Below are 23,984 nucleotides of genomic sequence, written 5' to 3' on the forward strand. Positions count from 1 at the left end.
AAATTATAAAACAGTGGGTTTGTTTTGTTAGTGGTACTGTGAACATGAAAATAATACAAACCTAAAAAAATTGTACCTTTTACCAAGAGGTTATAATAGAAAAACATATCCATATTGTTAGATGTTAGACAGAATGAAATGTATAGAGAAATAGAGAAAATGAAAACAAAGTACCATGTATCTGAACTCTCTACATAATGTAATGTGTGACTAAAACAACAATGAAAAAGAAATGTACATTGTGAGGGGTTTCAGTGGCTTCCTATTATACAGTTTAATGTTTTGATAGCCAGTGGAGTTTAACATTAAAATATTTCTAGTGCCCCTGTGAACTATACTGTGGATACTTTTTATGAGCTAATTTTAAATGAATATGAGCAATAGGATGAAGCTTTTTCATTTGAAAATGGTTTGTAAAAACAAAAAGCTTCCTGAGATAGCATGGGTATGCTGAAAGCAGCACTCCACTGACGTGTTCAAACTTTACAGTACTCAAGTGATTTTTTTCTCAGCAACTGTGGCGAGGCTGTTCTAAAAGTCTCTATCAGTCATAATGAAATACTGCATTGGTTTTGATCTCTTTGATATTCTGGAGAATGATAGTGTATGAGAATGATTTTTCTTTTTTATTGTCCTAATTTTAAGTGATGGTAGAGCAATGAATAGAAGAATAATTTATTGAGTATTCATGCACTGTATGTATACTTTCATTATACATTTATAGAAGACCTATTGTTTTGTGTTTTCTGCTGCAGGCTAGTCTTGTAAAAGAATAGTCTAGAATAGACTCACTCAGTGCATGTGTTGTCCATTTGCCTGTCAGCAATAGTTTTGACAGAAAAAACAGGGAGTTTGAGTGACTGCTGGTCTGTCTTAAGGTATGGTAATGAGGCTAATTAGGAGAGATGAGAGCTGAACTGGATATGTGAAGGCAATTATCCGTGAAACTTTTGTCATGCTTTATCTTTATCAGATCTCTCTTTCTCTATTTTTGGCATTTGCCAGTGACACACAGAATGGAAATATTTGAAGTGATACATATTTTAGAAAAACAAAGGAAAGAAGGCAGAGGGAAATTTATATGAGAATATCTCATTATTAAACTGTACAAGTCGACAAGGATACTATCATTCAGCAAGAAGAAAACTGTCCTTGTCACTTACATTTACATGAATTAAAATCAATTTTTGTAATAATGAACTTACTAGACATCTATATCTCCCATTAAGCTTACATTGCTTTATTTGCTCTTTTTATATTATGAATTGCTGCAGCAAGCATGTTGTGAAATGTACTTGAAAGAAAAGCATGAAAAGAGATTGAAAAAGGCATGAGAAAGTTCTCATTTCTGCTTTTGGGAGGCTAGTGGGATTTACTTTCAGACTGTTTCTTACACCAATCTAGTACAAACTGATTAAAAAACACTGAACAGAGCAAATGAAAACCAGGTGTCACAAGTCTTGATGAATCAATGCATATAATCCACAAAGAGAGAAGGTGATAAATGAAAGTTGCACATTAATGATACCATAACCAGGCTCAATTACTAGGCCATTTTGAAGAACCATAGTAACTTCACACATCTTTTTATGTTAGAAGTTAAAAATTACATCCTCTGAGCTCTCTGCACACTCCTGCTTCTTGCACTATGTCAAAAGACAGTATACCTCTCATCCATTTTTAAGGAGAATATAATGTTAAAGAAAAAACTGGCTATGTAAGATATACTCAATGACTTTTTAAAAGAAAAAATTACTTCATAATTTAGATCATTTTACTTTTACATTTTATATGTGTCTACCAAACATGCTTATAAAGTCAGATTACAGACTGCAAGTTGAATTTATCTTGGTAGTGTGTAGTCGTTTTTTCTGAACTTGCTGTAAGTATGGTACTCTTCATTAGGGACTGTAGTGACAGGACACGGGGTAACGGGTTAAAACTTAAACAGGAGAAGTTTAGATTGGATATAAGGAAGACATTCTTTACTGTTAGGGTGGTGAGGCACTGGAATGGGTTGCCCAGGGAGGTTGTGAAATGCTCCATCCCTGGCAGCGTTCAAGGCCAGGCTGGACGAAGCCTTGGGTGGTATAGTTTAGTGTGAGGTGTCCCTGCCCATGGCAGGGGGGTTGGAACTAGATGATCTTAAGGTCCTTTCCAACCCTAGCTATTCTTTGATTCTATGATTCTATGCCAAGAAATATAGTGAATAGATGTGCAACGAAGATCAACACTTACTGCCCAGATATTTTTCTATAAACACCAGTTGTTTTTCTAAGATTTTGTTTTGTATGTTAAAAGCTTTCAATTTACTGCCAGCAACAGCATCATACATGTCCAGAATTCCAGCACAAAATGCCTGGGGTCTACAGTAACCCTAAATTTTACCTGAAGAATCAAATTGTATTTTGTCTTTAATCTCATTTGCTTTTAGCTATGATATGGGAAGTTGCTTGATCTCAGATAGACTCATTACCCACTTGTAAGATCTCTAGTCTATAAAGCGCAGTGGACTGTCACTGCTGTCTTCCTCTCTTTCCTCTCCATTCTTCACACACACATGTGCACACACAAAACCACTTTCTTCATTCTTCAAAGTCTACAAAGATAATTATAATCCACTGCCATTAGCTTCTTTGACAGCTTCTACTGATCTTTAGTAAAAAGGCTACTGTTGCCTCCAAGAGAGAGTTTTAAGAGCACCTTTTTCCATTGTATTTTATGTGATGGAGAAGGAGATGAAGAACCTTAGTCCACAGTCCACAGTCATAATAACAATTTTAAAATATAAATGAAAATTTAAATGAAAATTTAAAAAACTCCAAACAAAACTGGCATGGCAATTTTCTCAGAATGAGAATAAGGGAATGCCCACAGAAATGCCACTTTCAGGCATCAGCAAAAGCAGTGCTAGGGACCCAGGACCTCTCCCCAGTCATGATACCCTTTCTCACTGTAGAGTTCATGTTTGGTATTCACAGTTATAAAGATCTGGAATATAGCTTTGTGCAAGAGGGAAAACTGAAAGCAATCTTTAAGTCATTTATCTGTTACCTGTCAGCTTGACTAAACAGAAACTCCTTGTATGCATTCCTTACTCCCTTCAGCTTCTCTTCTCCTCTATTTACAGTCTGCTATATTATTCACGACTACTCATTAGTTTTTACAAAGAGAACAAATATGCTGGTCTCCAAGTGTCACTAGGAAGAGGACTCAAATTCTTCCAAACCAATACCACAGCTAAATAATCTGAAGAAGTAATTTATCTATTTGCAGAACCTTTTTTTTTTTGTGCGTCTGGATGTCTTTAACTTATTTTCCTAGCCAGTTGACAGTGGTGGTATATAAACACAACATTTTATTATAGTTCCACACTGTTGCAACAGGTTACCTATGGTACTTTTAATGAGTAGGTTACTAATGAAGTGTCATTTCCTTGCCTTATTTGTTTTGTGTTGCAACCTTAATTATATTTCGATTTTAGAATAAACTCTCAAAGTAGCGTACAGGGATTTGAACACACGACTTGCATTAACATTAATCAAAATCGCGTGTCTGAATTCCCACCACACTAAAAATGTACCTTGGGATTGTTGATAGGGACTGGAGGGAGAGGGGGGATGGGGCGTGTACATGCAAAAGAAGGCATCATCAACGGCTTTGGTTAGTTCTGAGTTGTGTTTATGCTCTTCATACCTGAAATAGAAGATGGCAGAGAATACTGAAGCCCTTTGTTTGCAGACTGTGTTAGTGAGGACAGTGACAATTCATGTTTCCTCACTTTAATCAGCATGAACCCAGCAAATCCTTTTTGCTGATATGCTGAGGTTGTAACTGTAACCCCAGGGAGAACAGTCACATCTTGGTTGTAACTGAGGTTTTGAATGGGAGGATGAAAGCCTGGTTCAGATAGAATAAAGCTTTATCTCCATCATCATCTTCTGTGCCAACCAGGGCTTTGTGAAAAACAGTGACTTTTTCAGCAATTTGCATATTGTCAGAGTTTCACATTCTCCCGTATTTTCCTAGTTTGGGTTCCAAGCAAAGTCTCAAATGTTACTGTAATGGAGGGAAACTCAGCAATTCTTGCAGTCCAGTGTTTAGTGAGACAGCCTGCTCAGAGGATCTCCTGACTAATTAAGTAGGCTGCAGGGGTTAGATTAATTTCTTTATGGTTGGCCATGGATTGAAAAGTGTTGGTGTTTTTTTTCACGCATGTATTGACCCATTGGTGGCTAGTGGTCACAATTCAGAGATATGAGAAGATTTAATACCAGAATATCTCACAGAACCAAAATAAAATCATCTCTTCAGGCCCTTTTTAATTCATAAATAAAGTTTCATCACTAAAAATAAATTTTTAAAAAGCTGCACATACTGCTCCAGTACCAAATTCAAGAGAGTGTCTGTCTGGGAATTGGAACCAGGGAAGCTCAACTGTTTATAAGTTAACCATGGTTGTAAGTTGTGTTTTTGCAGCTATGTCTTCTGCTGGCTTCTTTGGAGCATCTTTAAAGAAATCTTGAAAGATGACATTCCATGTCTGAGCTAATCCATTCTTAGCATCAGAAGAAGCCTCCAGAAAAAAAATCCCTGACATTTCCTTGAAAATCCTATTTGGGAATGATGGGTGCCGACTGACTGAAAAACAGGAAAAAGAAGTTTCATTTACTGGATTTCAAAGCAGTTACCTCATAAAATAAATAATAACTTTCCATAATGCATTCCCATTAATCCATATATGTAATGCAAATAAATGAATAAGAAGTTTCATATCCTCCAAAGTTTACAATGATTTCACCACGTCAAGACAAACAGTTTATATCTGTAGTGATGATTCACTGAGCTGGTGTAGCACCCCAAGACTTGTTATAGAAAAATACAGTTATGTCCTTTTGGCTGTCTTGGGCTCTAACATTTAATAAAACCAGAACCTCAGGCATTTTTTAAATTTTTGTCTTAGGTCCAGTCTTGCAAAAGCTTATGGATGTGCTTAACTTTACACAGGTGAATAGGCTTATGAAAATAAATTAGATCTCTCCCATGCTTAAAATTCAGTACAAACTTTTTTTTTTTTTTTGTATGAGCAAGGCTTTTCTGTGCTGCTATAAAATTCATTTTTATTTCCACTTTATCACATTCAGATGCTTTCTTTGCTGTTTTTTTTTTTTTTTTTTCTATTATAAGCTAACACTTTTAGAAATGCAATGGCATTGGCGAGAAAAAGAGAAAAGACGTATTTGCAACTTGTATGGCTACAACGAAAGTGCAAATAAAGATTGTCTTAATCCTTGAATCCAACCAAACCCAAATTAAAACTGTTAATAAACAAGCCAAGAGGTACTGCGTAATGAAACAGTTAAAGTAGCACTTGTTGCCTGGCAATGATAGAAAGGTTTTTTTTCAGTTTTTAAAATTGTTTCAAAAGCATCTTTCAATGTACAGTCCTTTTCAGTTTGCATCTGTCTGCATCGTGAGCGATCCTTTCACCCCCTTTTCAAAGCCATATGAAGCTAGCAATACAGGATAATTAAAACAAATCTTGAGTAAATTGTTTTGTGGAGATAGAAGTTTGATGGTTGAATATATAAAAAATTGTAACCAGATGTTGTGCAGAAGCCATAGTAGTTTAAAGATCATGAGCTTTTTCTTTTTTCTTTTTTTTAGTATGAAGCAAAAATATTCTAATTGAAGTTGTCAGCAGGAGTGAGACTAATATGCCTGTATTTGATTAAATAATAGTTTATTTAACATTCAGTGTGGCCCAAAATTGGCCGAGACTAGAATACAGAAACTTCTTACTTTAAATTTTTGTATTTAGAGTGAAAAGCAAATGTAGTTAGCGTTAACATTTTTGCTTGATATTCACAACTAGTCTATTATTTGTCCACTTCTGTGTCTCATTGGAATGCTGTGCTATCCATGGCACACACATTTTCTCCCTATTTTCTTATTAACTGGTTGGTTGATGGAAGAAATGGAAAAAGAAAGATGGGCAATAAAGTCTGGAATGCACTGGTTGATCGGAATTATTATTGAAATCTGGTAGAACTTAAGAGCATAATGCAAGCATCATCCAACATCCCTTCTTGCTAGTCTGTGCAAAGCACAGAAACTCCAGCAGGAACATTAAGGGGTGTTCTTGCATGAAAAGGGTTGTGTGTTTTAAAAATACAAGAATATTGAAATATGTGCAGTAGATATTCTGGCAGTTATTTACCCTATACAGGATAATAGTATTTAATGGATAAACTCAGAATAAGTAGTGACTAAGATTCTTTCGTTGCTATTTTTTTTCGCTTGCTTCACTAAGGACATAGTGATGCCTTCTCTAGTCAGATGCTGGGATTCTTTCTCTTTCCTTTTGTACTGCCATACTGCTTGGATAGCCCTGTAATCATATGTGATGCTGTGCATAAACAAGGGGATACCCATCTTGCCTTCTGTGAGTAACCCTTTTTAAAACCATAGGAATTTCATTCTCATTCTGCTCTTTGTAGCTGTTTGGCCTTTTTTGTAACAAGGGACTGTGTGACTCATGATCCACAGACTGCAATGGATTTAAAAATGAACCATAAAGACATGAGTTGCTTGGCTTATTGGTGGCATGTGTGTGTTTGCAAATACTTCCTGCAGAAATGCTTCAAATCAGGACTGAGATTTGGCATTTTTAACGCAGATCTGTCTCTAAAATAGATCATTCCAATTGTCGAGTGTTGTTGACTGTAGTAGGGTTTCCCAATGTTTTCCTTTGCCCCCTGCCAGGGGAGGGGCACCCTTTAGGTGCCCTTGCAGTACCCTCTAGTGACTGCAGCAGACCGTTACAGTTCAGCCTGCCTGCACTCAGTGCTGCCCACCTGCTTCCTGTGCCTCCTCCTCCGTATCTGGGACTGCACGTAGCACTTTGAGTAACGCCAATCTTTCACTGCTCCTACAACCTGCCAGTAAATAGCAGACAAAGCCAAATTTGTAGGGAGATCGCAACATTCTGTAGGAAACTTGTATTCCATTATGAGGCCATTAATCACTGAAATGTAGTAGAAAATGCAGCCCTGGCTGTGCATGCAGTATGTGCTATTGTGCTAACCAAGGCTGTTCCTGAAGCACAAAATATTGGCCATCTCGAAGGTAGGTCTTCCATGTCTGCCCTGATAGTGCCGTACATATCTCAGGGCTCCAAAGGTAGGTAGCAAGGCCACAGTAAAATCAGCCAAGAATTACCCTTACCGTAGTGAAAGCCAAGCTCAGTGCAATAAGGTTTTTATCTTGTTTTTATATATATTTTTTTTTCTTCTTCTATGCCTAAACTAGACTGGCATCATATCTGCGCTAGCTCTCTATGTGTTGTACCATCTTCTGCTCTCCTTGTGCTTTATGCAATAGGTGGAGTTACACTGAGTATGAGATAGGAGAGGATTTTATTTTTTTTGGCAAGAGTTAGTTGTAAAACATTAATTTTTTGAATGTTGTAGCTCAGGTGCTTAGCTTTGCACTGCTTTACAGTGGTTCCCTCATTAATTCACACTGCTATTAATAAAGGAAGCAGGGCCCAGTATTTATATTTTAGGAATTATTTCTGGGAGGTATAACTCATTGGTAATTTCTGCCTGATTTCAGAAAGATCTTTCCTTGTAAAAATCCATACATGTCACTTCCACTTAGATGCGTGAGCATTATTTAAAAGAGCAATACTCCCTCTGTATCATGTGCAGATTTAAAGCTGGCTTTAGAGGGTCCAGGATGCTTGTCATAGACAGGTAGCATTGGCAGCCATCTCAAAATCTCTTCAAAGGTCCAGAGACTGTTACTGCGTGAATCATTCAGTGTTCCTCACACCTTCCTCATCTTCCTGCTGATTTTACTATCAGGGTTTCACAGCCATGTCCGTTTCCATACGACCTGCCACTAAGGTGTGAAATCCTAGTCCATGACAGAGAACCAAAAAATTTCCTATAAAATATATGTAGGAAATAAAAGCCCTTCTCTTTTCAGTTCCTGAAAGAGGTCTTTTGGCAAGGATACTGATGAAATAGAAGGTTACTTTTTTTCTCGTAGAGAAAGGTATGTCATTATAAATTCACTCCTTTATGGTGAACGTCTTTTTCCTTCTCACTCCTAAAGGTTCCAGTATGTGACAAAGAAAGGGAGTGAAAACAATTTGACATTCGCTGGTAAGGAAAACCTGAATTAAATTGAAAAGTTGAGACACTTAAAAGTGTCAGTTTTTGTTCTGTCAGTAAGAAAGACAGAAATGGCTTTGAATATAACCTGTTCACAAGTAACAGCTAGGATTTTTATACAGCATATCTAAATGTAAAGGTTTCTTTTTATTTCAAAACTGTGTACGTGGGCCTTCTGGAGGCTGGTTTCAAAATCAGATAAATTGTGATACTAGCAGGTGGAAAGTAAAAGGGAAACTGTTTCCTGATCTTTTTGCCTAAATAGCAAAAATTGGTAAATTGACCAGTAGAATAGGACCAAACAGTTCAAGTCCGTGTTCTAACTCTGCACAAACACACGAACACGTTCAGGCAACCCAACGGTCTTTGCCTCTCCAGTTACAACCTGGATGTACCACAGCTGCCTGCGAGGGAAGCTGTGGAGCTGTTTTACTGTTGCCACTTCAGAAAGGAAGCAGAGGGCTTGCGTTACAAAACGTTCTTGTGCAGTCAGCTACATTTAAGAAGCCTCCAAAGGATGTGAAAAATAAGTTAACTGTGGGCTTGCAGGATGGTTTTCACTATGCCTTTCCTTCCAGCCGAGTGCTTGATTTCTTGAATGCCGTTTTGCAGTCCTTCACAGCGCTCTGAACGAAAGCCTGAGTATGTGACAGGGTGGGTACATGTCGTTCTCGTTGTGCAGAACTCGTGATGGAAAACCCCATTAAATTATGTGTTTCTCTTGTACCGCTCTTCAGGCTCGTGCCATTTAAGAGAATGACTGCCCCCAGCAGTAAAATCACCCTGCCAGTTGCATTAGAAACAATTCCTTTGGTGAAATGCAATCTGTAGGAGTGATTCTGATGACGTAGATTTTGAAGCTAGTGTCTTAAGCAATTTAAGAAGCACTTTCTTAAAGGTAAGAGAAAAATTAGACTAAGGACATTGGAAGCCCTGCTGTGCAGTTAACAATATTCTCTCTGTTTAAATGTGAATGAGTATAAAACGAGCAGAGGGCATAGCAGTTTCTAGGGTTGCAAAGGTAGAAAAGTCCCAAATCTTTCATGAATGTTATTAAGATAATTATCTTTTTGGTTTGTTTGGTTTGTTTTTTTTTTTTAGTTTAAAAATGAAAATATGAAAGTAAAAATTTTTGTTTATTAAAAAAATATCTTTCCTTACTGGGTTATTCTCCTAGAATAAAAAAGAAGAGGTTAGGGCAGTTTTGTTATGAGCTAAAGTTTGATTAATAAGGGATTCAGAGTATACCTTTGTGCACACTGGTTTCCATGACTTTCCTTTTTTTGTGCTTTTGTATGCTTATACTGCCTCTAATATTGTATCAGGAAACACTTGGTTTTCTTTTTCTTTTTTGTTTTGTTTTTCTTTTTTAACCTTGTGTTATATCACAGATTTTAAGGTCTTCAGTCATTATGCTGTGGCTCTGTCTTGAATACCATGAAATGTTTCCTATCAAACTAGGAGACCATATGCCCATGTTGGCCTAAAATTCTCGGTACATCATGTACCAGAAATAGAAACTGGTAAAGATTCTTCAGAGATTGAGTTCACTTGTTCCAAAGACCTGGTTTGTTTATGGAAGGGATGCTTGCAGTACATAAACACTATTTAAGGAGAAATGTCTCCAAAATGCAGAACAGTTGTTCACTTCTCCCTCTCATCTTAATGGTATTTTTAAGGAAAGCTATACAGAACCCTATATTGAGTCTCATTTAGAAGCAAGCATTAGGATCTTGATAGGAAAGAGCAAGCAGAGAATAATTTTTGTAAAACCTACATTAGATACTTCAGTCAGTTCCATGGAAGCATTTTGAAATTATTTACGGTGGAATTTAAAATAGATTTACTCTGGGTCTAGTAGCTGTGCTGTTTTACAGACTGCCATCTGTAACACGCAGCCTGGATGTTGGTCTGTTTTAATTAATACTTCTATAGCCATGAAATTTAAAATATTTTTCAAGGCAGACTAATAGGAATTGAGGCTAAAATTGATAGAAATTAATAGAACAAAAAAGTGGTAATCAGTTTACAGCCTCTCACTGAAGCTTCACAGAATCCTTGAGGCCGGAAGGCAGCTCTAAAGATCACCTAGTCCCACCCCACTGCTCAGAGCGAGGTCAGCCAGAGTAGGGTGCTCAGGGCTGTGTCCTGTCAGGTTTTGAGTATCTCCAAGGACAGACATTTATAGCCTCTCAGGGCAACCTGTTCCTGTATTCAACCACCGTCACAGTAAAAAAGCTTTTCCTTTATTCTCACATGGAATTTCCTGTATTTCAGTTTGTGCATTTGCCTCTTATCCTCTCACTGGGCATCACTGAGGAGAGCCTGGCTCTGCCTTCTTTCCTTCTTCCATTAGGTACTTACAAATAAAATCCCCCTGAGCCTTTTCTTCCCCAGGCTGCACAGTCCCAGCTCTCTCAGCCTTTCCTTGTATGACAGATGCCCAAGACCCTTAATCATCTTTATGGCCCTTAACTGGACTCCTTCTAGCACATGCATATTTCTCTTGTGATGGGGAGCCCAGCACTGAACACAGCACTCCAGATGTGGCTTCACCACGACTGAGCAGAGAGAAAGGTTATCTCCCTTGACCTGCTGGCAACGCTTTGCCTAATGCAGACAGGAGACTCTTGGCACTTTTAGATGGGTTAGCTTTATAAAAAATACAAATGTGAAGCTTTTTTGTTTTCCTCTCTTCCCTTTTCATGACATACTTTCCTAGATGGGTGTTGTGATTGATCACAGCTTTAGTCCATTCTTGCTTCCTAAAGCTATAGAAAAGGAAGCCATCAAATGTTTGTGCTGGAAGTGGGATTAGAGGGCAGAGTAGGATGTATTATGTTAGACCCAACGACTTAGATGCAGACTCTGCCTCATTGTCTTGTTATCAGGAAGTGTTTGGAATGGATTGGGTTAGATGAAAATGTCCATTATAAAAAGGCCACTACTTTTCAATATTTACCACACCGTGGTATCTGGGATACCACAGTTTCTCCTTAAGCTCACGATAGGAAATAACTATGGTAATTGTGTGGTATGGGTTGGCAATGTTGATTTTTCTGAATGGAAGCCATTCTAGCAACAGCACATAACAAGATCTGCAGTAAGAGTGAAATCCTAAGCATACTGAAAATAATAGGTGCACATAGTCCATTTTGGATCCCACCCTAGTAACAGCTTTCTCATGGGGACTGCATGAGACTCAAATTATAGTTACTTCAGTTCCTGAACAAGTATATAAGTTATACCTGCCCATATGAAACATTTTCTCATTATATTTTTTTTCTTTAATTAAAATTAATGGTCCTAAAGGGAATTTTTTGACGTACAAGTAACAGGTAAATGTTACCTCACTGGTTTTCACCAAGAAGTACACACCTAATTGACATTTCCTCTGATTCCTGAAGACTTGTATGAAAACTTTAAATCCTCATTTTGTAACTTTCAAATAGAAATTATTCTTCCAGTGTAGTTTCCAGATTTGGGGTGCAAATCTGGGAGGATGTAGGCGATCAAAAGTCAGTGGGACTGAGGCTTCTAAGACCCTTAATGGCTTTTGAAATTTTTACCCCTGAGGAGCCTTTCCCCTGCTGATTTTGGCAGCCCTCAGCCAAAGTCTACAAATGAGAGTTCCTCCTCTCAGCTGCTAGCTTTCTGAGCCATTTTCTATATAAATAGAGATCACGTGGACTTTAATAAGGTCAGGGAATGTTTTTAAATGTCTGTAATTTTTACTTTTTTTCCCCCTCAAAACTTAATTTTGCCCATCTGATTTCTGTGGAAGTGGGAACAGATGCCAGAAGCTGAGAACTCCAGCAGCTTTGTGCTCACTCTTACAGCAGAGCACTTGCGGGATTGGGACCCTCAATTACTATCACATGTAGAGTTACATACTGGCTCTTAGCTGAAATCTGCAAAAGCAGTCTTGTTCTTCTACCATGTCAAAATTAAGGTGTTTAAGGAAATATGGACATATCTTTGCTACATTTTTTCCTGTTCATCTGATAAGTGAGATTACTTCATGAAAGTAGGGATACATAGGAGATAAGTGGGATTACTTCATGAAAGTAGGGATACATAGGGTACCTTCTTGAACATAAATTCTCTGGTATTAATGCCTAAACATAAGCATCTAATTCCATGTTTAGGCACCTTCATAACTGGCTTTTTATCTCAGAAAGTGAGTCTGTTTATAGCAAAGTCTAACTGTTGATTTAGATTCCCTGTTTGAGACAGCAGGGCTTGGATATTTTTTGCCTTGTGCCAAGAAATGAAAGTCAGAAGCATTTCCAATTTTCTCGATGTCTCTTTCAGTGTGCTTAGTTTGAGGGCAGTACTTTTATCCAATTACTGATCAGAAGGGTGGTAGTCTGATTTTGTACATTTTATACCATTTATATTGTGTTTCTGATTTCAAAAAATGCAACAAACTCATAATGGCTTAGATGTGTTCTCTAACAGCAGCTGAGCTTGTTTGGAAGCACACGGCATTTGAAAGGAGCAGCGATCTGTGTGTACGAGCACTGAGGTTTCACGCAACTGTTCAGCATCGGAGCTGCTGCATGAATCTGTTTCAGCTAAGCGCTGGTGGAGAAAAGTTTAGGGCAAGGATCGCAGTTCACAAACCAGGCTCCCTCTGTCCTGCTTCTGCACACTGATGCAGCTACCGAACCTTTTTCTGTAGGGAACAGTGTTTTTCCTAAATTGTACCTCTTTTATTAATGGTATTTTTGATTGCTTCATGTAAGTACTGTTTTAAAACTACCTGGGTAGGCAAGCTGATTTGAAAAAGCAGGAAGACTTTCAGCCAGAAACTTCGCAATTTTTACTGCAGTCCCTAAAAAGGACTGATAATACCTGTTGCAATACTAACTTCATAATTCTGGTGAAGATACTGAGAGGTGCTGCTGGCAGCCTTTTCCTCTTAGGTGATAAACTGCAAAAAGAAAACAGGACACAAATTTAGCCAGATTATAGTTTAAATACTCACAAGCCCACCTTCAAAGAGATAGCACATTACCTTGAGTCGATGTACAGGAGGAAGAGAGGAAAATGGTGCTACACTGGGGAAAAACCAAGACAATCAGGGCTTTCTTCTTGAGCAGCTGCAGCCAGTTCCACTAATGGAAGTGCAAGAGCAGAAACTGGCAGCACAAGGTATGCATTCGTTTTTACAGATGGCAATGCAGACAAGTTGGTAATTGAGAAGGAAGTCGTGTACGTGAGCTGTTTGATGGGGGATAGCCCATTACAGTACTTTCCTGTGTAATTGACTCGGTGAGTTATTGGAGACAGAATTTCTATTCCTTTTGAATAGGTTTCAGTGACTGCAAACTGACATCATTATTGTGCAGGAAATGCAGGTTTCCAGGTTTCTTTTCTCTTTTTTTTTTTTTTTTTTTTTTTTTTTTTTTTCTGTTGGTGTTAATAAAGCTTTCAAAATTAGTTTTCAGGTTGCCTTCACAGAAGTCTTTGTTGGTATTGCTGGTAGACAGTGGCAAAACACACCAGAAGCAAGATCAGACCATGGTGTGGTAGCTGCTGTTTAAGGAACTGTACGAGATTTAAGGATGATCTGCTTGTGCGACTTGAAGGATTAGACCTTAAAAATATGTTATATGTAGTAAAAGGCAGCTGAAGGAAACTGCTTTCTAAAAAATAATACTTTTTGTAGAATGATCAAGTAAATATTTAACTCTTTGCAAACCAAGCTAACATATAGCTAAACCAGAAAATATTTCACAGTGTTCATTACAAATACCTCATACCATAAATATGTATACGTGTCTGTGTATATGTATTTAGCCCAACAGAAGATCGCATATATTAACACACAGTATTAAAAATAAGCTTCCTCTGACTGTGACAAGGAAGTCTAATCTGCAGTTTTATTGTTTCATATATGTGCCACTGCAGATCTTGAGGGGGAAACTGAAATTACCTTCCATCCCTGTTTCAGTTAACAAGGAGATACACTGTGAACTGCATAATTTTCACTGATAAATACTGAAATGCATGAAAATCAATAAATCATTGTAAAGTGTATTGTGATTATTTATGTGATCCTGTAGTTGCATGTGGCTCTTAACAGATGATGAAGGCGATGGTAAAATTCCCGCCTTGTGGAGCTGAGGCTCTGGCTGAAGGTGGGTGTCTGAAGCCAGTTCCCTTCCACCACAGTGGCAAAGGTTGGGTCAGCTGTAGCCTGGAGGAGGAAATAAGGGTGAGGAGGTGACAGCGGTGAAGAGATCCAACAGCAAGTGATTTAGTGGCTTCTTTCCATAGCTATGCTTTTCTTAATTTAATAATTTATTTTGATTAGCCGTTGTTTTACTTTAGAAGCAATCCTGACATCCTACACTAATGTCTTACTAAATTCTTCTTCCTTAGTGAGACACAAAGTGATTTTAGTTTGCTGCCTGGTTTTTGGGGTGGTTTGTTTTGGGGTTTTTTTTTTTGAGTACTGAATGCCACTGTCTCTTAAGGTAGCTTTACAAAATATAGGGAAATGCTTTTTGCTGGGGCAAAATCTACTCATCTTCATTTTTATTGCTGATAAAAGAAAAAATAGCAGTTTACATGCACGTTAAAATATTTACTATCCTTAAGGGATCAGGGGTAGGATTCTGAAAGGCTGTGCTAGCAGTAATATTTAATTTACTGTCTGGGTTTTTTTCCCCTCTATAGCCCCCTTCCTACTCCTGTCATTAAAAGTTTGTAATACAGCATATATCATAAATAGGTGCTGTCACAATAGAGCATTAAAAATTCCACTAAAGTTTTTATATGAATTAGGTGTGTAATTTTAACTTTACTTTTGGCATTTTTACTTTCTTCCTACTTTTCCTTTCCTAACCTCTTTCGTATGCATCTTTCAAATACAGCTCTTTAATATAATTGTTCTTGAAAATGTCTTAGATGAAGAGTTTGGATTTGGCACATTCAATTGACTTCAAAAGGCATCTGTTAACTCATATTTAAGGTTGAAAACAACTTCTACTTTAACACTCTGCTTTATGTGCTTTAATATTTCTGTCAACTTCTGATTTGGGGCCGAAAATCTGCTGTGCCTGGTCTATTCCTGAAAGCTGTCCAAGTTATAAAGGGAAGAAAACCCAATGCCTTTCTTTTTAATTTAGACATACTTACAGCAAAGGCAACTAAAATTTTAAAATGTGAAACTTTACAGATACATAGTTGTGGTTGGTTTCATAGTTGAGAGAGAAAGCAGTTTTGATTAAACACATTCGGGAAGGTCTGTGTGTGCCTCTAGAGCCAAAAGAAATGAGGGCTGAAAGATTGTTTCCCCATCCTAAACAGAAGAAAGTAGCACTTACTCCAACATCCAGATGCTGCTTTGCTGCCCAGGTTTTAAACTTCAATTAATCTGAGCCTCGCCAAAACTGAAGAGAACTAAATGCACCCTCATATAAAGAGGACAATACCTGGAAAGACCTAGCAGGTGTGAAACAAGAAATTCTTGAATACTGATGGCAGTGAAAACACATCATACACAGATGTAACCACAAATGTATTATACCATTTTTCTGAACCATGTGGTAGCAGCCCGATGGTGACAGGTATAAGGCCAGCTGCTTAAAATTGATCCTCTCCACAAGTGGGTCACCTGGCTCAAACTGAACCGAGCACATGCAGTTTGCCTGGTGCTCTCCTTTTGGACCTCCCACATTGCCAGAGAGCATCCCGAGCCAGTGTTTTGCCTTTTTATTAGTGAAACATTCATGATTATAGTTCCCAACTTTGTTGCTGGAAATAGGTTGGGCATGTGCTTATTTCTGGGTAACATTTATGATTTCCCTGAACCTCATGTTCTGGAGCTGTGATTACAGTGTGCTCTGTTTCTGGCAGGCCACAGGTGATAAAAAAAGTACACTCAAGTCTTCATCATACCATCATTTTGTGATGGGGAAGTGAAAGTAATCAGCAAAAAGAGAAGTTTTGTTATGTCCAAAACCAAGAGGGTGATGTAAGAAGAATGTTTGGCTGATGCTTGTGGAGTCTATTTGAGTTTCTAAAAGCATCTTCTGGCAGAAATTTTGAAAACAGGATGTATTTGGCACTAGCAGAGTGTCAGGCACCGTTGCTTAGTCTAGCTAGCTAAAAAGCCACAGTTCCTGAGCAGTGTTTTTTGCGGTGATTTTATAATATAGATTTTGCTACATTAAGTTCCATTGAAAAAATAACTGAAAATTTGGTACATTTTTAAATATTTTTGTATAACTGTGGAGTGTAACAACAATTCTGCATGGCTACCAAGTTTGAAATCATGTAAACTGTAAAACTGTAGGGTCATCCTTTTAAATCCTAAAGCAGTTTTTGTGAAAAAGAAGGTCTCGATCCTGTCGAGATGCCTGAGTGAATTGCTTTTTATGTTATCCTTTGCTGGTTGATTGCCTAGCAGAAAGCACTACTAATAATTTTGTTGTTTCAGTGAAGTATTGGTAACTGTTGAAAATCATTTAAGGAGTTAAAAAAAAAATAAATTAGGCATTTGGGCTTGGCAGTGTGGGTACCAAGTTTCAGACGTGTTCAATTTGAAATGGTCAGGATATGAAACCATAAAAAAATGTGAGTAAATACTCTGCATATCAAGGGTTGTTATGTAATTACATGCTTTCAGCATGGTTCTTACTGAGGGAAAACAGTAGAGAGATCTGCAAGACATTCAATGAATAATTACAAACTTTCATAGTTTAGCTACATAAAAGTAATAATCCACTTGTTGCTTTGCTACTACTATAATACTAAAATGTGTGCATACTTTTTTTCCCCAGAGCAAAGCAACTATGACTGTAGATTTGCTAGAAAGTTATCTGAAAAACTTGAAATCCCCTCTGCCTCCCAACCCCCAGTTTTGGCTAAGCTCCAAATTATAAACAGCTGAACTGATTTAAATGAAGTTTTCTATACCAAAAAAAAAAAAAGAAAGAAAAAAAAAAGAAAAGAAAAATTACATCTGGGCTGACAAAAACATGTTTCAGCCCAATGTGATTTGAGACAACCATGATACTAAATACCCAGACCTAGGAACTGGAATGGAAATAGAGACAGGCTCTTCACTGCACTGGCCCATTCAGGATTTGGGATAGTAATATAGTAGTTATAAGGCTCCAGATGATTAAAGTTTGACTTAACAAATACATATTTTAGTTATTTAGACCCTTTTGGCTTATTCTTCCAAGGATGTTCAGGAAATTTTTGTAGACTACTCCAGCTAGTGCTAGTGGCATTGATCGCAGACTGAAACCTGTGGCTCGAACCTCCCCATAACCAGTTATGTTGACTTACCTTCTCTGTGCTGACCTTAAGAGATTAACTATAAGTATGTGTTCACATTTGAAAAAGAGCAAAAGCTTCCATAACAGATTTCTTGAAAATGCTGGCTAGGGTGGTGCTTAGCAGAGCACTTGAGCATATGGCTGGGTTTTATGGAGGCTGTGGGCCATAGCTGTTGTGCAGACTTTTAAGGCCCAAAGTCTTGTTTGTATTTTTTTTAAAGAAACTCCATTGGTTTAAGACAAGATGACTACCGGCATTGTAGGCTTTTAAAAATAGACTCTTTTTTTTTTTTTTTTCTTGTAGACGTGATGAACATTTCTCATGTATATTTTGACAAGCAGGTCTTTTCTGTGATCGGTAGGATCTGGGAGTCAAGAATATTTAATCCTGATCTTTCACAGTCCTGTTTTACACCAGGAAGTCTATTGTAAAGCTGTGTGTCCCCACAATATAAAAAGCTGTTTCATAAACAAAAGTAACAGCCTTGTAAGTTTTTTCAGAGGTAATTTAATTCATAATTTATTATATAGATATTGGAATAATCATTGTTGATTGTCCTGCAAGGTCCTTAAATAATGCAGAAATAAGTTAAAGATAAGATGCAACACCTAGGGCAGCATGTAGGAAAACTTAACTTTACATTCAGTGTAGCGAAAAATGTTTAGCTGAACTACTTTGAAATTTTAAACTGATAAATAATTTGTAAACACTAAATAAGCACAGGTATAGGTTTTTTACATGTATAGGTACTATGTAAATTGTCATCTGTAGTCATTGTATTATTTCATTGCAACTAATGTCCAGTTTGAAACATATTTTTCTTTTAAAAAAGAGAGAAAAAATGAGTTACTTCTGTCAATGTTTCAAAAATATAATAAGTCCATAGGATTTCAGTGTTATTATACCTTCTAGGACTATTCAGACATGTACAAATGCAGTGTATAAACTAGACCTCTCTCTATATATTTGACTTTGTAGAGGCTCTTTCCCAAACTCAGTGAACACAAACAGAAATATAAGGGTGGAAGGACTGGCTCAGATTAAGACTCCACTTAGTTACTACACCAAACCAAGAAGTCATAGGCCAGCAGACAAGAAGTAGGAATGGCAAGGAACAGTCCTGCAGTTGTGTCTGAATCCTGGCCATATACACTCATTTCCAACTGGAAACTTCTCACCCTTCATGTGGACCAAATTGGGGTTAGTTTAGTGAGGCTTTTATTGTACTTTTGCAGAAAATATTTCAGCATCCAGGTAAAGTTGGGCAAAGATATGCAACCACAAAAAAAATTCGGAGCTTCAATTTACTTACAGATGAGCGTGGCTTCCCAGGGTGAGCTGCATCTCATATACACAGCTAGTTAGATGTTTGCTAAGGGACATCAACTACCATTTAGTTCTCCTGTTAGACAAATTGAGTAAAATGTAACATATTAATGCTTCTGATTTAAGAGACAAAATAGAGGATGACGTAAGGGCATGAGAGAGAGATTATCTTGACTACAATCTTGATTTTATTGTATCACTTTAAAGTAGCACAACCTGCTGTACTAATGAAACTGTGTTCTTGGTTTAAAAGGGCAATTGTTAGCCTGACTTTGTGCTCACTAAAAACATTTCTCCAATCTTGTTAAATTACTGCACTCATTTCAGATTTTTATAGCTGTGCAGCTTACCATCCTTAGTTTCTTTACGTTTCATTCATTTTCCTTGTATTGATGATTAATGGAGGATGTCGAACGTTAGAGTGAGCAGGCATCAGCAAATGCAAGATCATAATTAGTTTAGCTGACGAGGGCCTCTGATAGCACTCGCATCTGGATGGAAAAATTACCCTATAGGGAACTGGCTGCTCACCAGGTCTTTTTAGTGATACATTGTGAAACACCCGATGAATCAAATGCCCTTTCAATGCCAAGAAAGTGTTCCAGTCTTGAAGCCAAAATTATGTCTGCAGAAAGCTTTCCATTTGAAATGTATCAGAGTACAATTATAACCATTGTATTTTTTTGGCATGAACACCACTTTTCTACAGTATGCACTAAAGTTAAATAAATTACTTAAATTTTATGAAACCTGAAATTCTTACTTACAGTGTTGGTAATTTTTAATTTATAATAAAATTAGTTTTCACCCAGTCTGTTTTTCCCTGTACTCAGCCATTCTTATCTTACATGCTGAAGATTTTGTATTGATTTTTTTTTCCTTTGCAAAAAGGGAACAGAGTTGAAATTCAGATTTTCTTTTCAGCAAAAGAATTCCATTTCCTGCTTATAAGTATTTGTGCCCACAAACACAGCCTGACTTTTGTTTAAATGAGAAGTTTAATGAAATCATTACTCTGTAGAAAGAATTTAATGAGCAATACTCATAAATGTGTCTACTTTTAACTATTCCTGGATCATTATGAAAGCTGATGAATGCACAGTCCAGTCTGGTTAAAAATCAATTTGTGTTTAGGGAAGCTATACCATGCCTTTCTTTGCTTGACTAAAATAAAGAAATTATCCATCGATGAGGCAGTATTTTCTGGGGTTTCAGGTGAAGTTCAAAAGAAGTCTCATTAAGAATACTGCACTTTTATTTGTTTGGCAGAGGTTGCACCTTGTTCATAGTGAGCTCTGGGAAATATGTGGTAGGTTATACCGATTCCAGAAGTAAGTAGGAAAGGTGAACTGTATATCATGTATTCAATTAATGAAGTATAATCTCTGTTAAAGGAATTGGTATCATGCAGATACAAACTCTTAATTAAGTGAAGTGGTGGTGTTTCAGAGTTCTTGCTACTGATCACACTTTAAAATCAAGCAACCTAAAAAGAAATAATCTGTTGTGAAATGTGTTGAACAAATCAGGAGAAGTTTACAGAATGTTCTCTGTCAGCCTCCAGAGGGTTTTTTCAGTATTTGCTGTTTAGAAACCATCATTAAATGCACAAAACCTGAAGTTCAAAAAGTTAAAGCTGTTATTCTGAAAAGGCTTTGGTGTTTCACACACCTCATCCATCACTCTATGGTTAATTATAATGAAAATCAGTGGTGCCTATTAAGCACAATTGAACCTGACCTCATTATGGGCAGTGTGGTTTTATACTGTCATTGTTGCCAGTCTAGAGACAAAACTCCTGTGTTGATTTGTCCTAACTCCGCAGCTCATGTGACTCACCTCTGACCTGCTTTTTTTTTTTCTCCTGTTTTTTTTTTTTTCCTTTTTCTTCCCTATTTCAGAGACGTAGAGGCTCGGGTGTTTTTTGTGCCAATTGCCTGACCACAAAGACCTCTCTCTGGCGAAAGAATGCAAATGGTGGATATGTATGCAATGCGTGTGGCCTCTACCAGAAGCTTCACTCGGTAGGAAGAACTTACTGGTTTGTTCAGAAAAAAAAAGGGTTATACAGCTAAGCTGGGCAGCTGTGGTCTTGTCTGGATGTGTGATTAGTACCACTCCCTGGCCTGCAGTTAATTTCCTAACAGGGTTTTTGCTCTATGGTCACTTTGGGATCAGATGTGATTCATTATGAAGCAAGCTGGGATGCTGTGGGTAGATGTGTTTGAGATCACCAGTGATGCATTTAATTATTTTGATACAAAATAAGGGGAAAATTATTTCTTTTCTGGGAATTCCATTTAAAGACATACAGTATGTCGTGATGAAAGCTCCCTAAATTCAAGAGCCCTCATGTTTTTAACAAAACAAAAAAGGCTAGACATCACATCTATATCAAAAATACCCCTTGCTGTGTTTTTTGTTTTCCTTCACTTTTCTGCCCCCCTTTATTCTTGACAATAGATTTCCTGGACATGTGGGGTGGTGGTATTTCTACAGTTCTTTTTTTCAACAGTTCTTATAGTCTGATGGAGGATTCTGAAATCACTCAACAAGGAAGCTACTCACTTGATGGCACTCATCACTTGGTGAAGGGAAGATTCACCATCCCTCAGGATCAGGCAGGGAATAAGTAATAAAGGATGGTCTATATTGCTTTTCATCTTATTGATTTGATCCTGAAAGATGTTGAATGCTCTGGTCCAGGTCCAGGAAAGCCATGCTTAAGTGTTTCCTTGGATCAGTGCCAAAATGTTCAGAATCTTTTAAGCTTAAAAACCACTCGTTAAATATTATCTCTGCTATCTTTAATAGGAGCACATGGGAGAGTCAGGTGACCAAGATTTGACTCTAATTAATTTTTAAAACATTCCCATGATGTTAGAAAGTGTTAACTATTTTTCAGAAATAGAACCTGAGGCAGCCTTTGGGAGTTTGCCAAGAGAACATAATAATTCAGGCTTCTAGCCCAAATCAGATTCTTTGTTGTGGCTGAGAGTGCGTATTTTTTAAAACCTTTTTTTTTTCAGAAACTCCATTTTCAAAAAAAAAAAAGAAAAACCCACTTAGGAAACTATATTTTAGATGCATTAAGACAGCCAGGAGCCTATGCCTCTTTAAATTTGAGGCATAAGCTTCTAAATCAGTAGTTTCTGTGAATTTTACCCTTGATCTTGTGTATAGGCTGCTTAACCATCGTGTTTACTCAAGATCCTGTCCAGTCAGCCCACTTAATATAAAAGATCCAGTGTTTGAAAGCAGCAAGACCATCACCAGTCTGAAAACTTAGCTCTGTTTGCCATGTGCTGTCAGAGGTCAGTAACTCTTATTAAGCTCCAGAACAACCCATACAGGCAGACAGTATCTGAGCAGAAGATGGATGCATGATCTCTGACCAGCATTTTGGCCAGATCTTACTGAAAGTGTCTCTCAAAGTTTTAGATATAATATCTAATTAAAGAAATTGATCAGGGGTGAGCATTCACAAAGATTTTAAGGACAGGTTGGCTTTTTATCCTTATTTTAACATTGGAGAACTTTGTAGAACTTCCATTTAGAGTGTCCATTTTCCCTTTTTTTTAATTTACTTCTCACTATAGTGTTGGCTCTTACTGTGATTATTAGCATAACTTACTGAATAGATAAAAGCTACAAGAATCACCTATGAATTCAAACATGTAGCTCAGATAGTTCTTAGGAACTAGTAGGAACAATTCAGTGTGCTTCCAACAATAATAATTAGCAATACAATGTCAAACTTCATTTTATGCAAAAAGAAAGCAGGAAGCTGACGCTATCTTTTTGCTCAACTGTTCAAGCATGGCAATAAGCTGTCATTTGGTGGACATTTGACATTAATATCTTCAATTGAACTTTGACCAAACAAATGGAGAGAAATTTAATTAAGCCTCCACTCTGTTGTGTTGTGATAGCAACTCCATTGTAAGTTGGAGACTGAAATAATCAAACAAATTTCTCCTTTGGGACACCTTTTGAGATGATGTCATGCAAAGGGATGTTCTTTGGGGTGACACCGGAAAGAGGAAAGTTTCTTTTGTCTGTCTGCCTATCTCTTCATGAAAACTTACATTAAGTACTATATAAATGAATGTTTTCAAATTAAAGATTTTAGGATAGTGCAGTTACTAGATAAATGTTTGAAGCTATAAAAATTAAAGGTAATAGAACTTTCTCTTCTGTGAGTATTAAACTAAGCAGCACTAAACAACTGAGTAACATTCACCTATAGTAGGTTTGCACGCTTCATAGCTCCCTTTTGATTGGATTATCACTATTGAGAACTACTGTCCTGATTAACTCAAATATGTATATAGTACACTCATCTCTAAGGTCCCTTTTTTATTGTATTTAATGAGAGAAATTATAGTCTATCAGATACTACTGGGTGGTAGTGACTGACACATTAACATGGTAGTATTGATTTCTGCTCCAACTCATATTTCCATTTCTATGATACCTAAAATAATGAATTTGACCATTATTATTGAGGTGCAGTTCCTCATTTTTAATATCTATAACTCTAAGGCCACAGAAAACTAGATTTTGTTCCCTAGTTATTCCTTGGCCACATCCTTAGACTGCTTCAGTGAGGAGTTATAGCATATTATTCTAGGGTTAGAAATAAGTGATCTTCTAGCAGAGAAGATCACTTATTTTCCATGGTGTCTAGGAAGTCTAATCACAATAATTTAATAAACTATTTGCTGAATTTTGTGACTTTTTATTAAGTTACTCATGGTTAGGGTAGCAAGATTGCCAATTGATATAGGGATAGCAAAAAAAAATCCTTGCGATCATACCCAATATATTATGTGTAATACATAAATAAGGATCTGCCATAGGGCATTTTAAAGGCAAAATATTTCTGTCTGCCTTACTTCCAACCAAGTATGTTTATCTGCACCTTACTGATATTAATAAGGAAAATGTGAGTAGCTTTACTCCACTGCAGTCTGGTTTAATCAGCTAAAGACTAGTCAGATGAGTAGTTATTTGCATGCTGAAGAATTTCTAAGTTGGACCTACAGCTTTTAACTCCTAATAGAGTGTAACTTTGAAGAGACAGAGTTGCCAATGAATGTGTGAGGGTCTTTAATCACAGGTATGAAGATATTTCTTTTAACTACTTCCACGATCAGACTTCATACCTGTAGCATG

At 37.1% G+C, this 23,984-nt stretch overlaps 1 protein-coding gene across 7 annotated transcripts in view; it reads left to right on the forward strand.

Annotated features, from left to right (window-relative positions):
- TRPS1 (transcriptional repressor GATA binding 1) overlaps positions 1 to 23,984 on the forward strand; it is a 214,776-nt gene that overhangs the window by 182,673 nt on the left and 8,119 nt on the right. For all 7 annotated transcript variants that reach the window (XM_057415227.1, XM_057415223.1, XM_057415221.1 and 4 more), the window contains one exon: positions 20,708 to 20,830. In XM_057415227.1, coding sequence (XP_057271210.1) covers positions 20,708 to 20,830 — 123 coding nt within the window. The remainder of the gene's footprint in view (positions 1 to 20,707; positions 20,831 to 23,984) is intronic.

This window comes from Pezoporus wallicus, unplaced genomic scaffold (genome assembly GCF_028554395.1).
Source record: "Pezoporus wallicus isolate ANWC-B61680 ecotype Strahan unplaced genomic scaffold, APGP_CSIRO_Pwel_v1 contig_3812, whole genome shotgun sequence".
Classification (NCBI taxonomy): Eukaryota; Metazoa; Chordata; class Aves; order Psittaciformes; family Psittacidae; genus Pezoporus; species Pezoporus wallicus.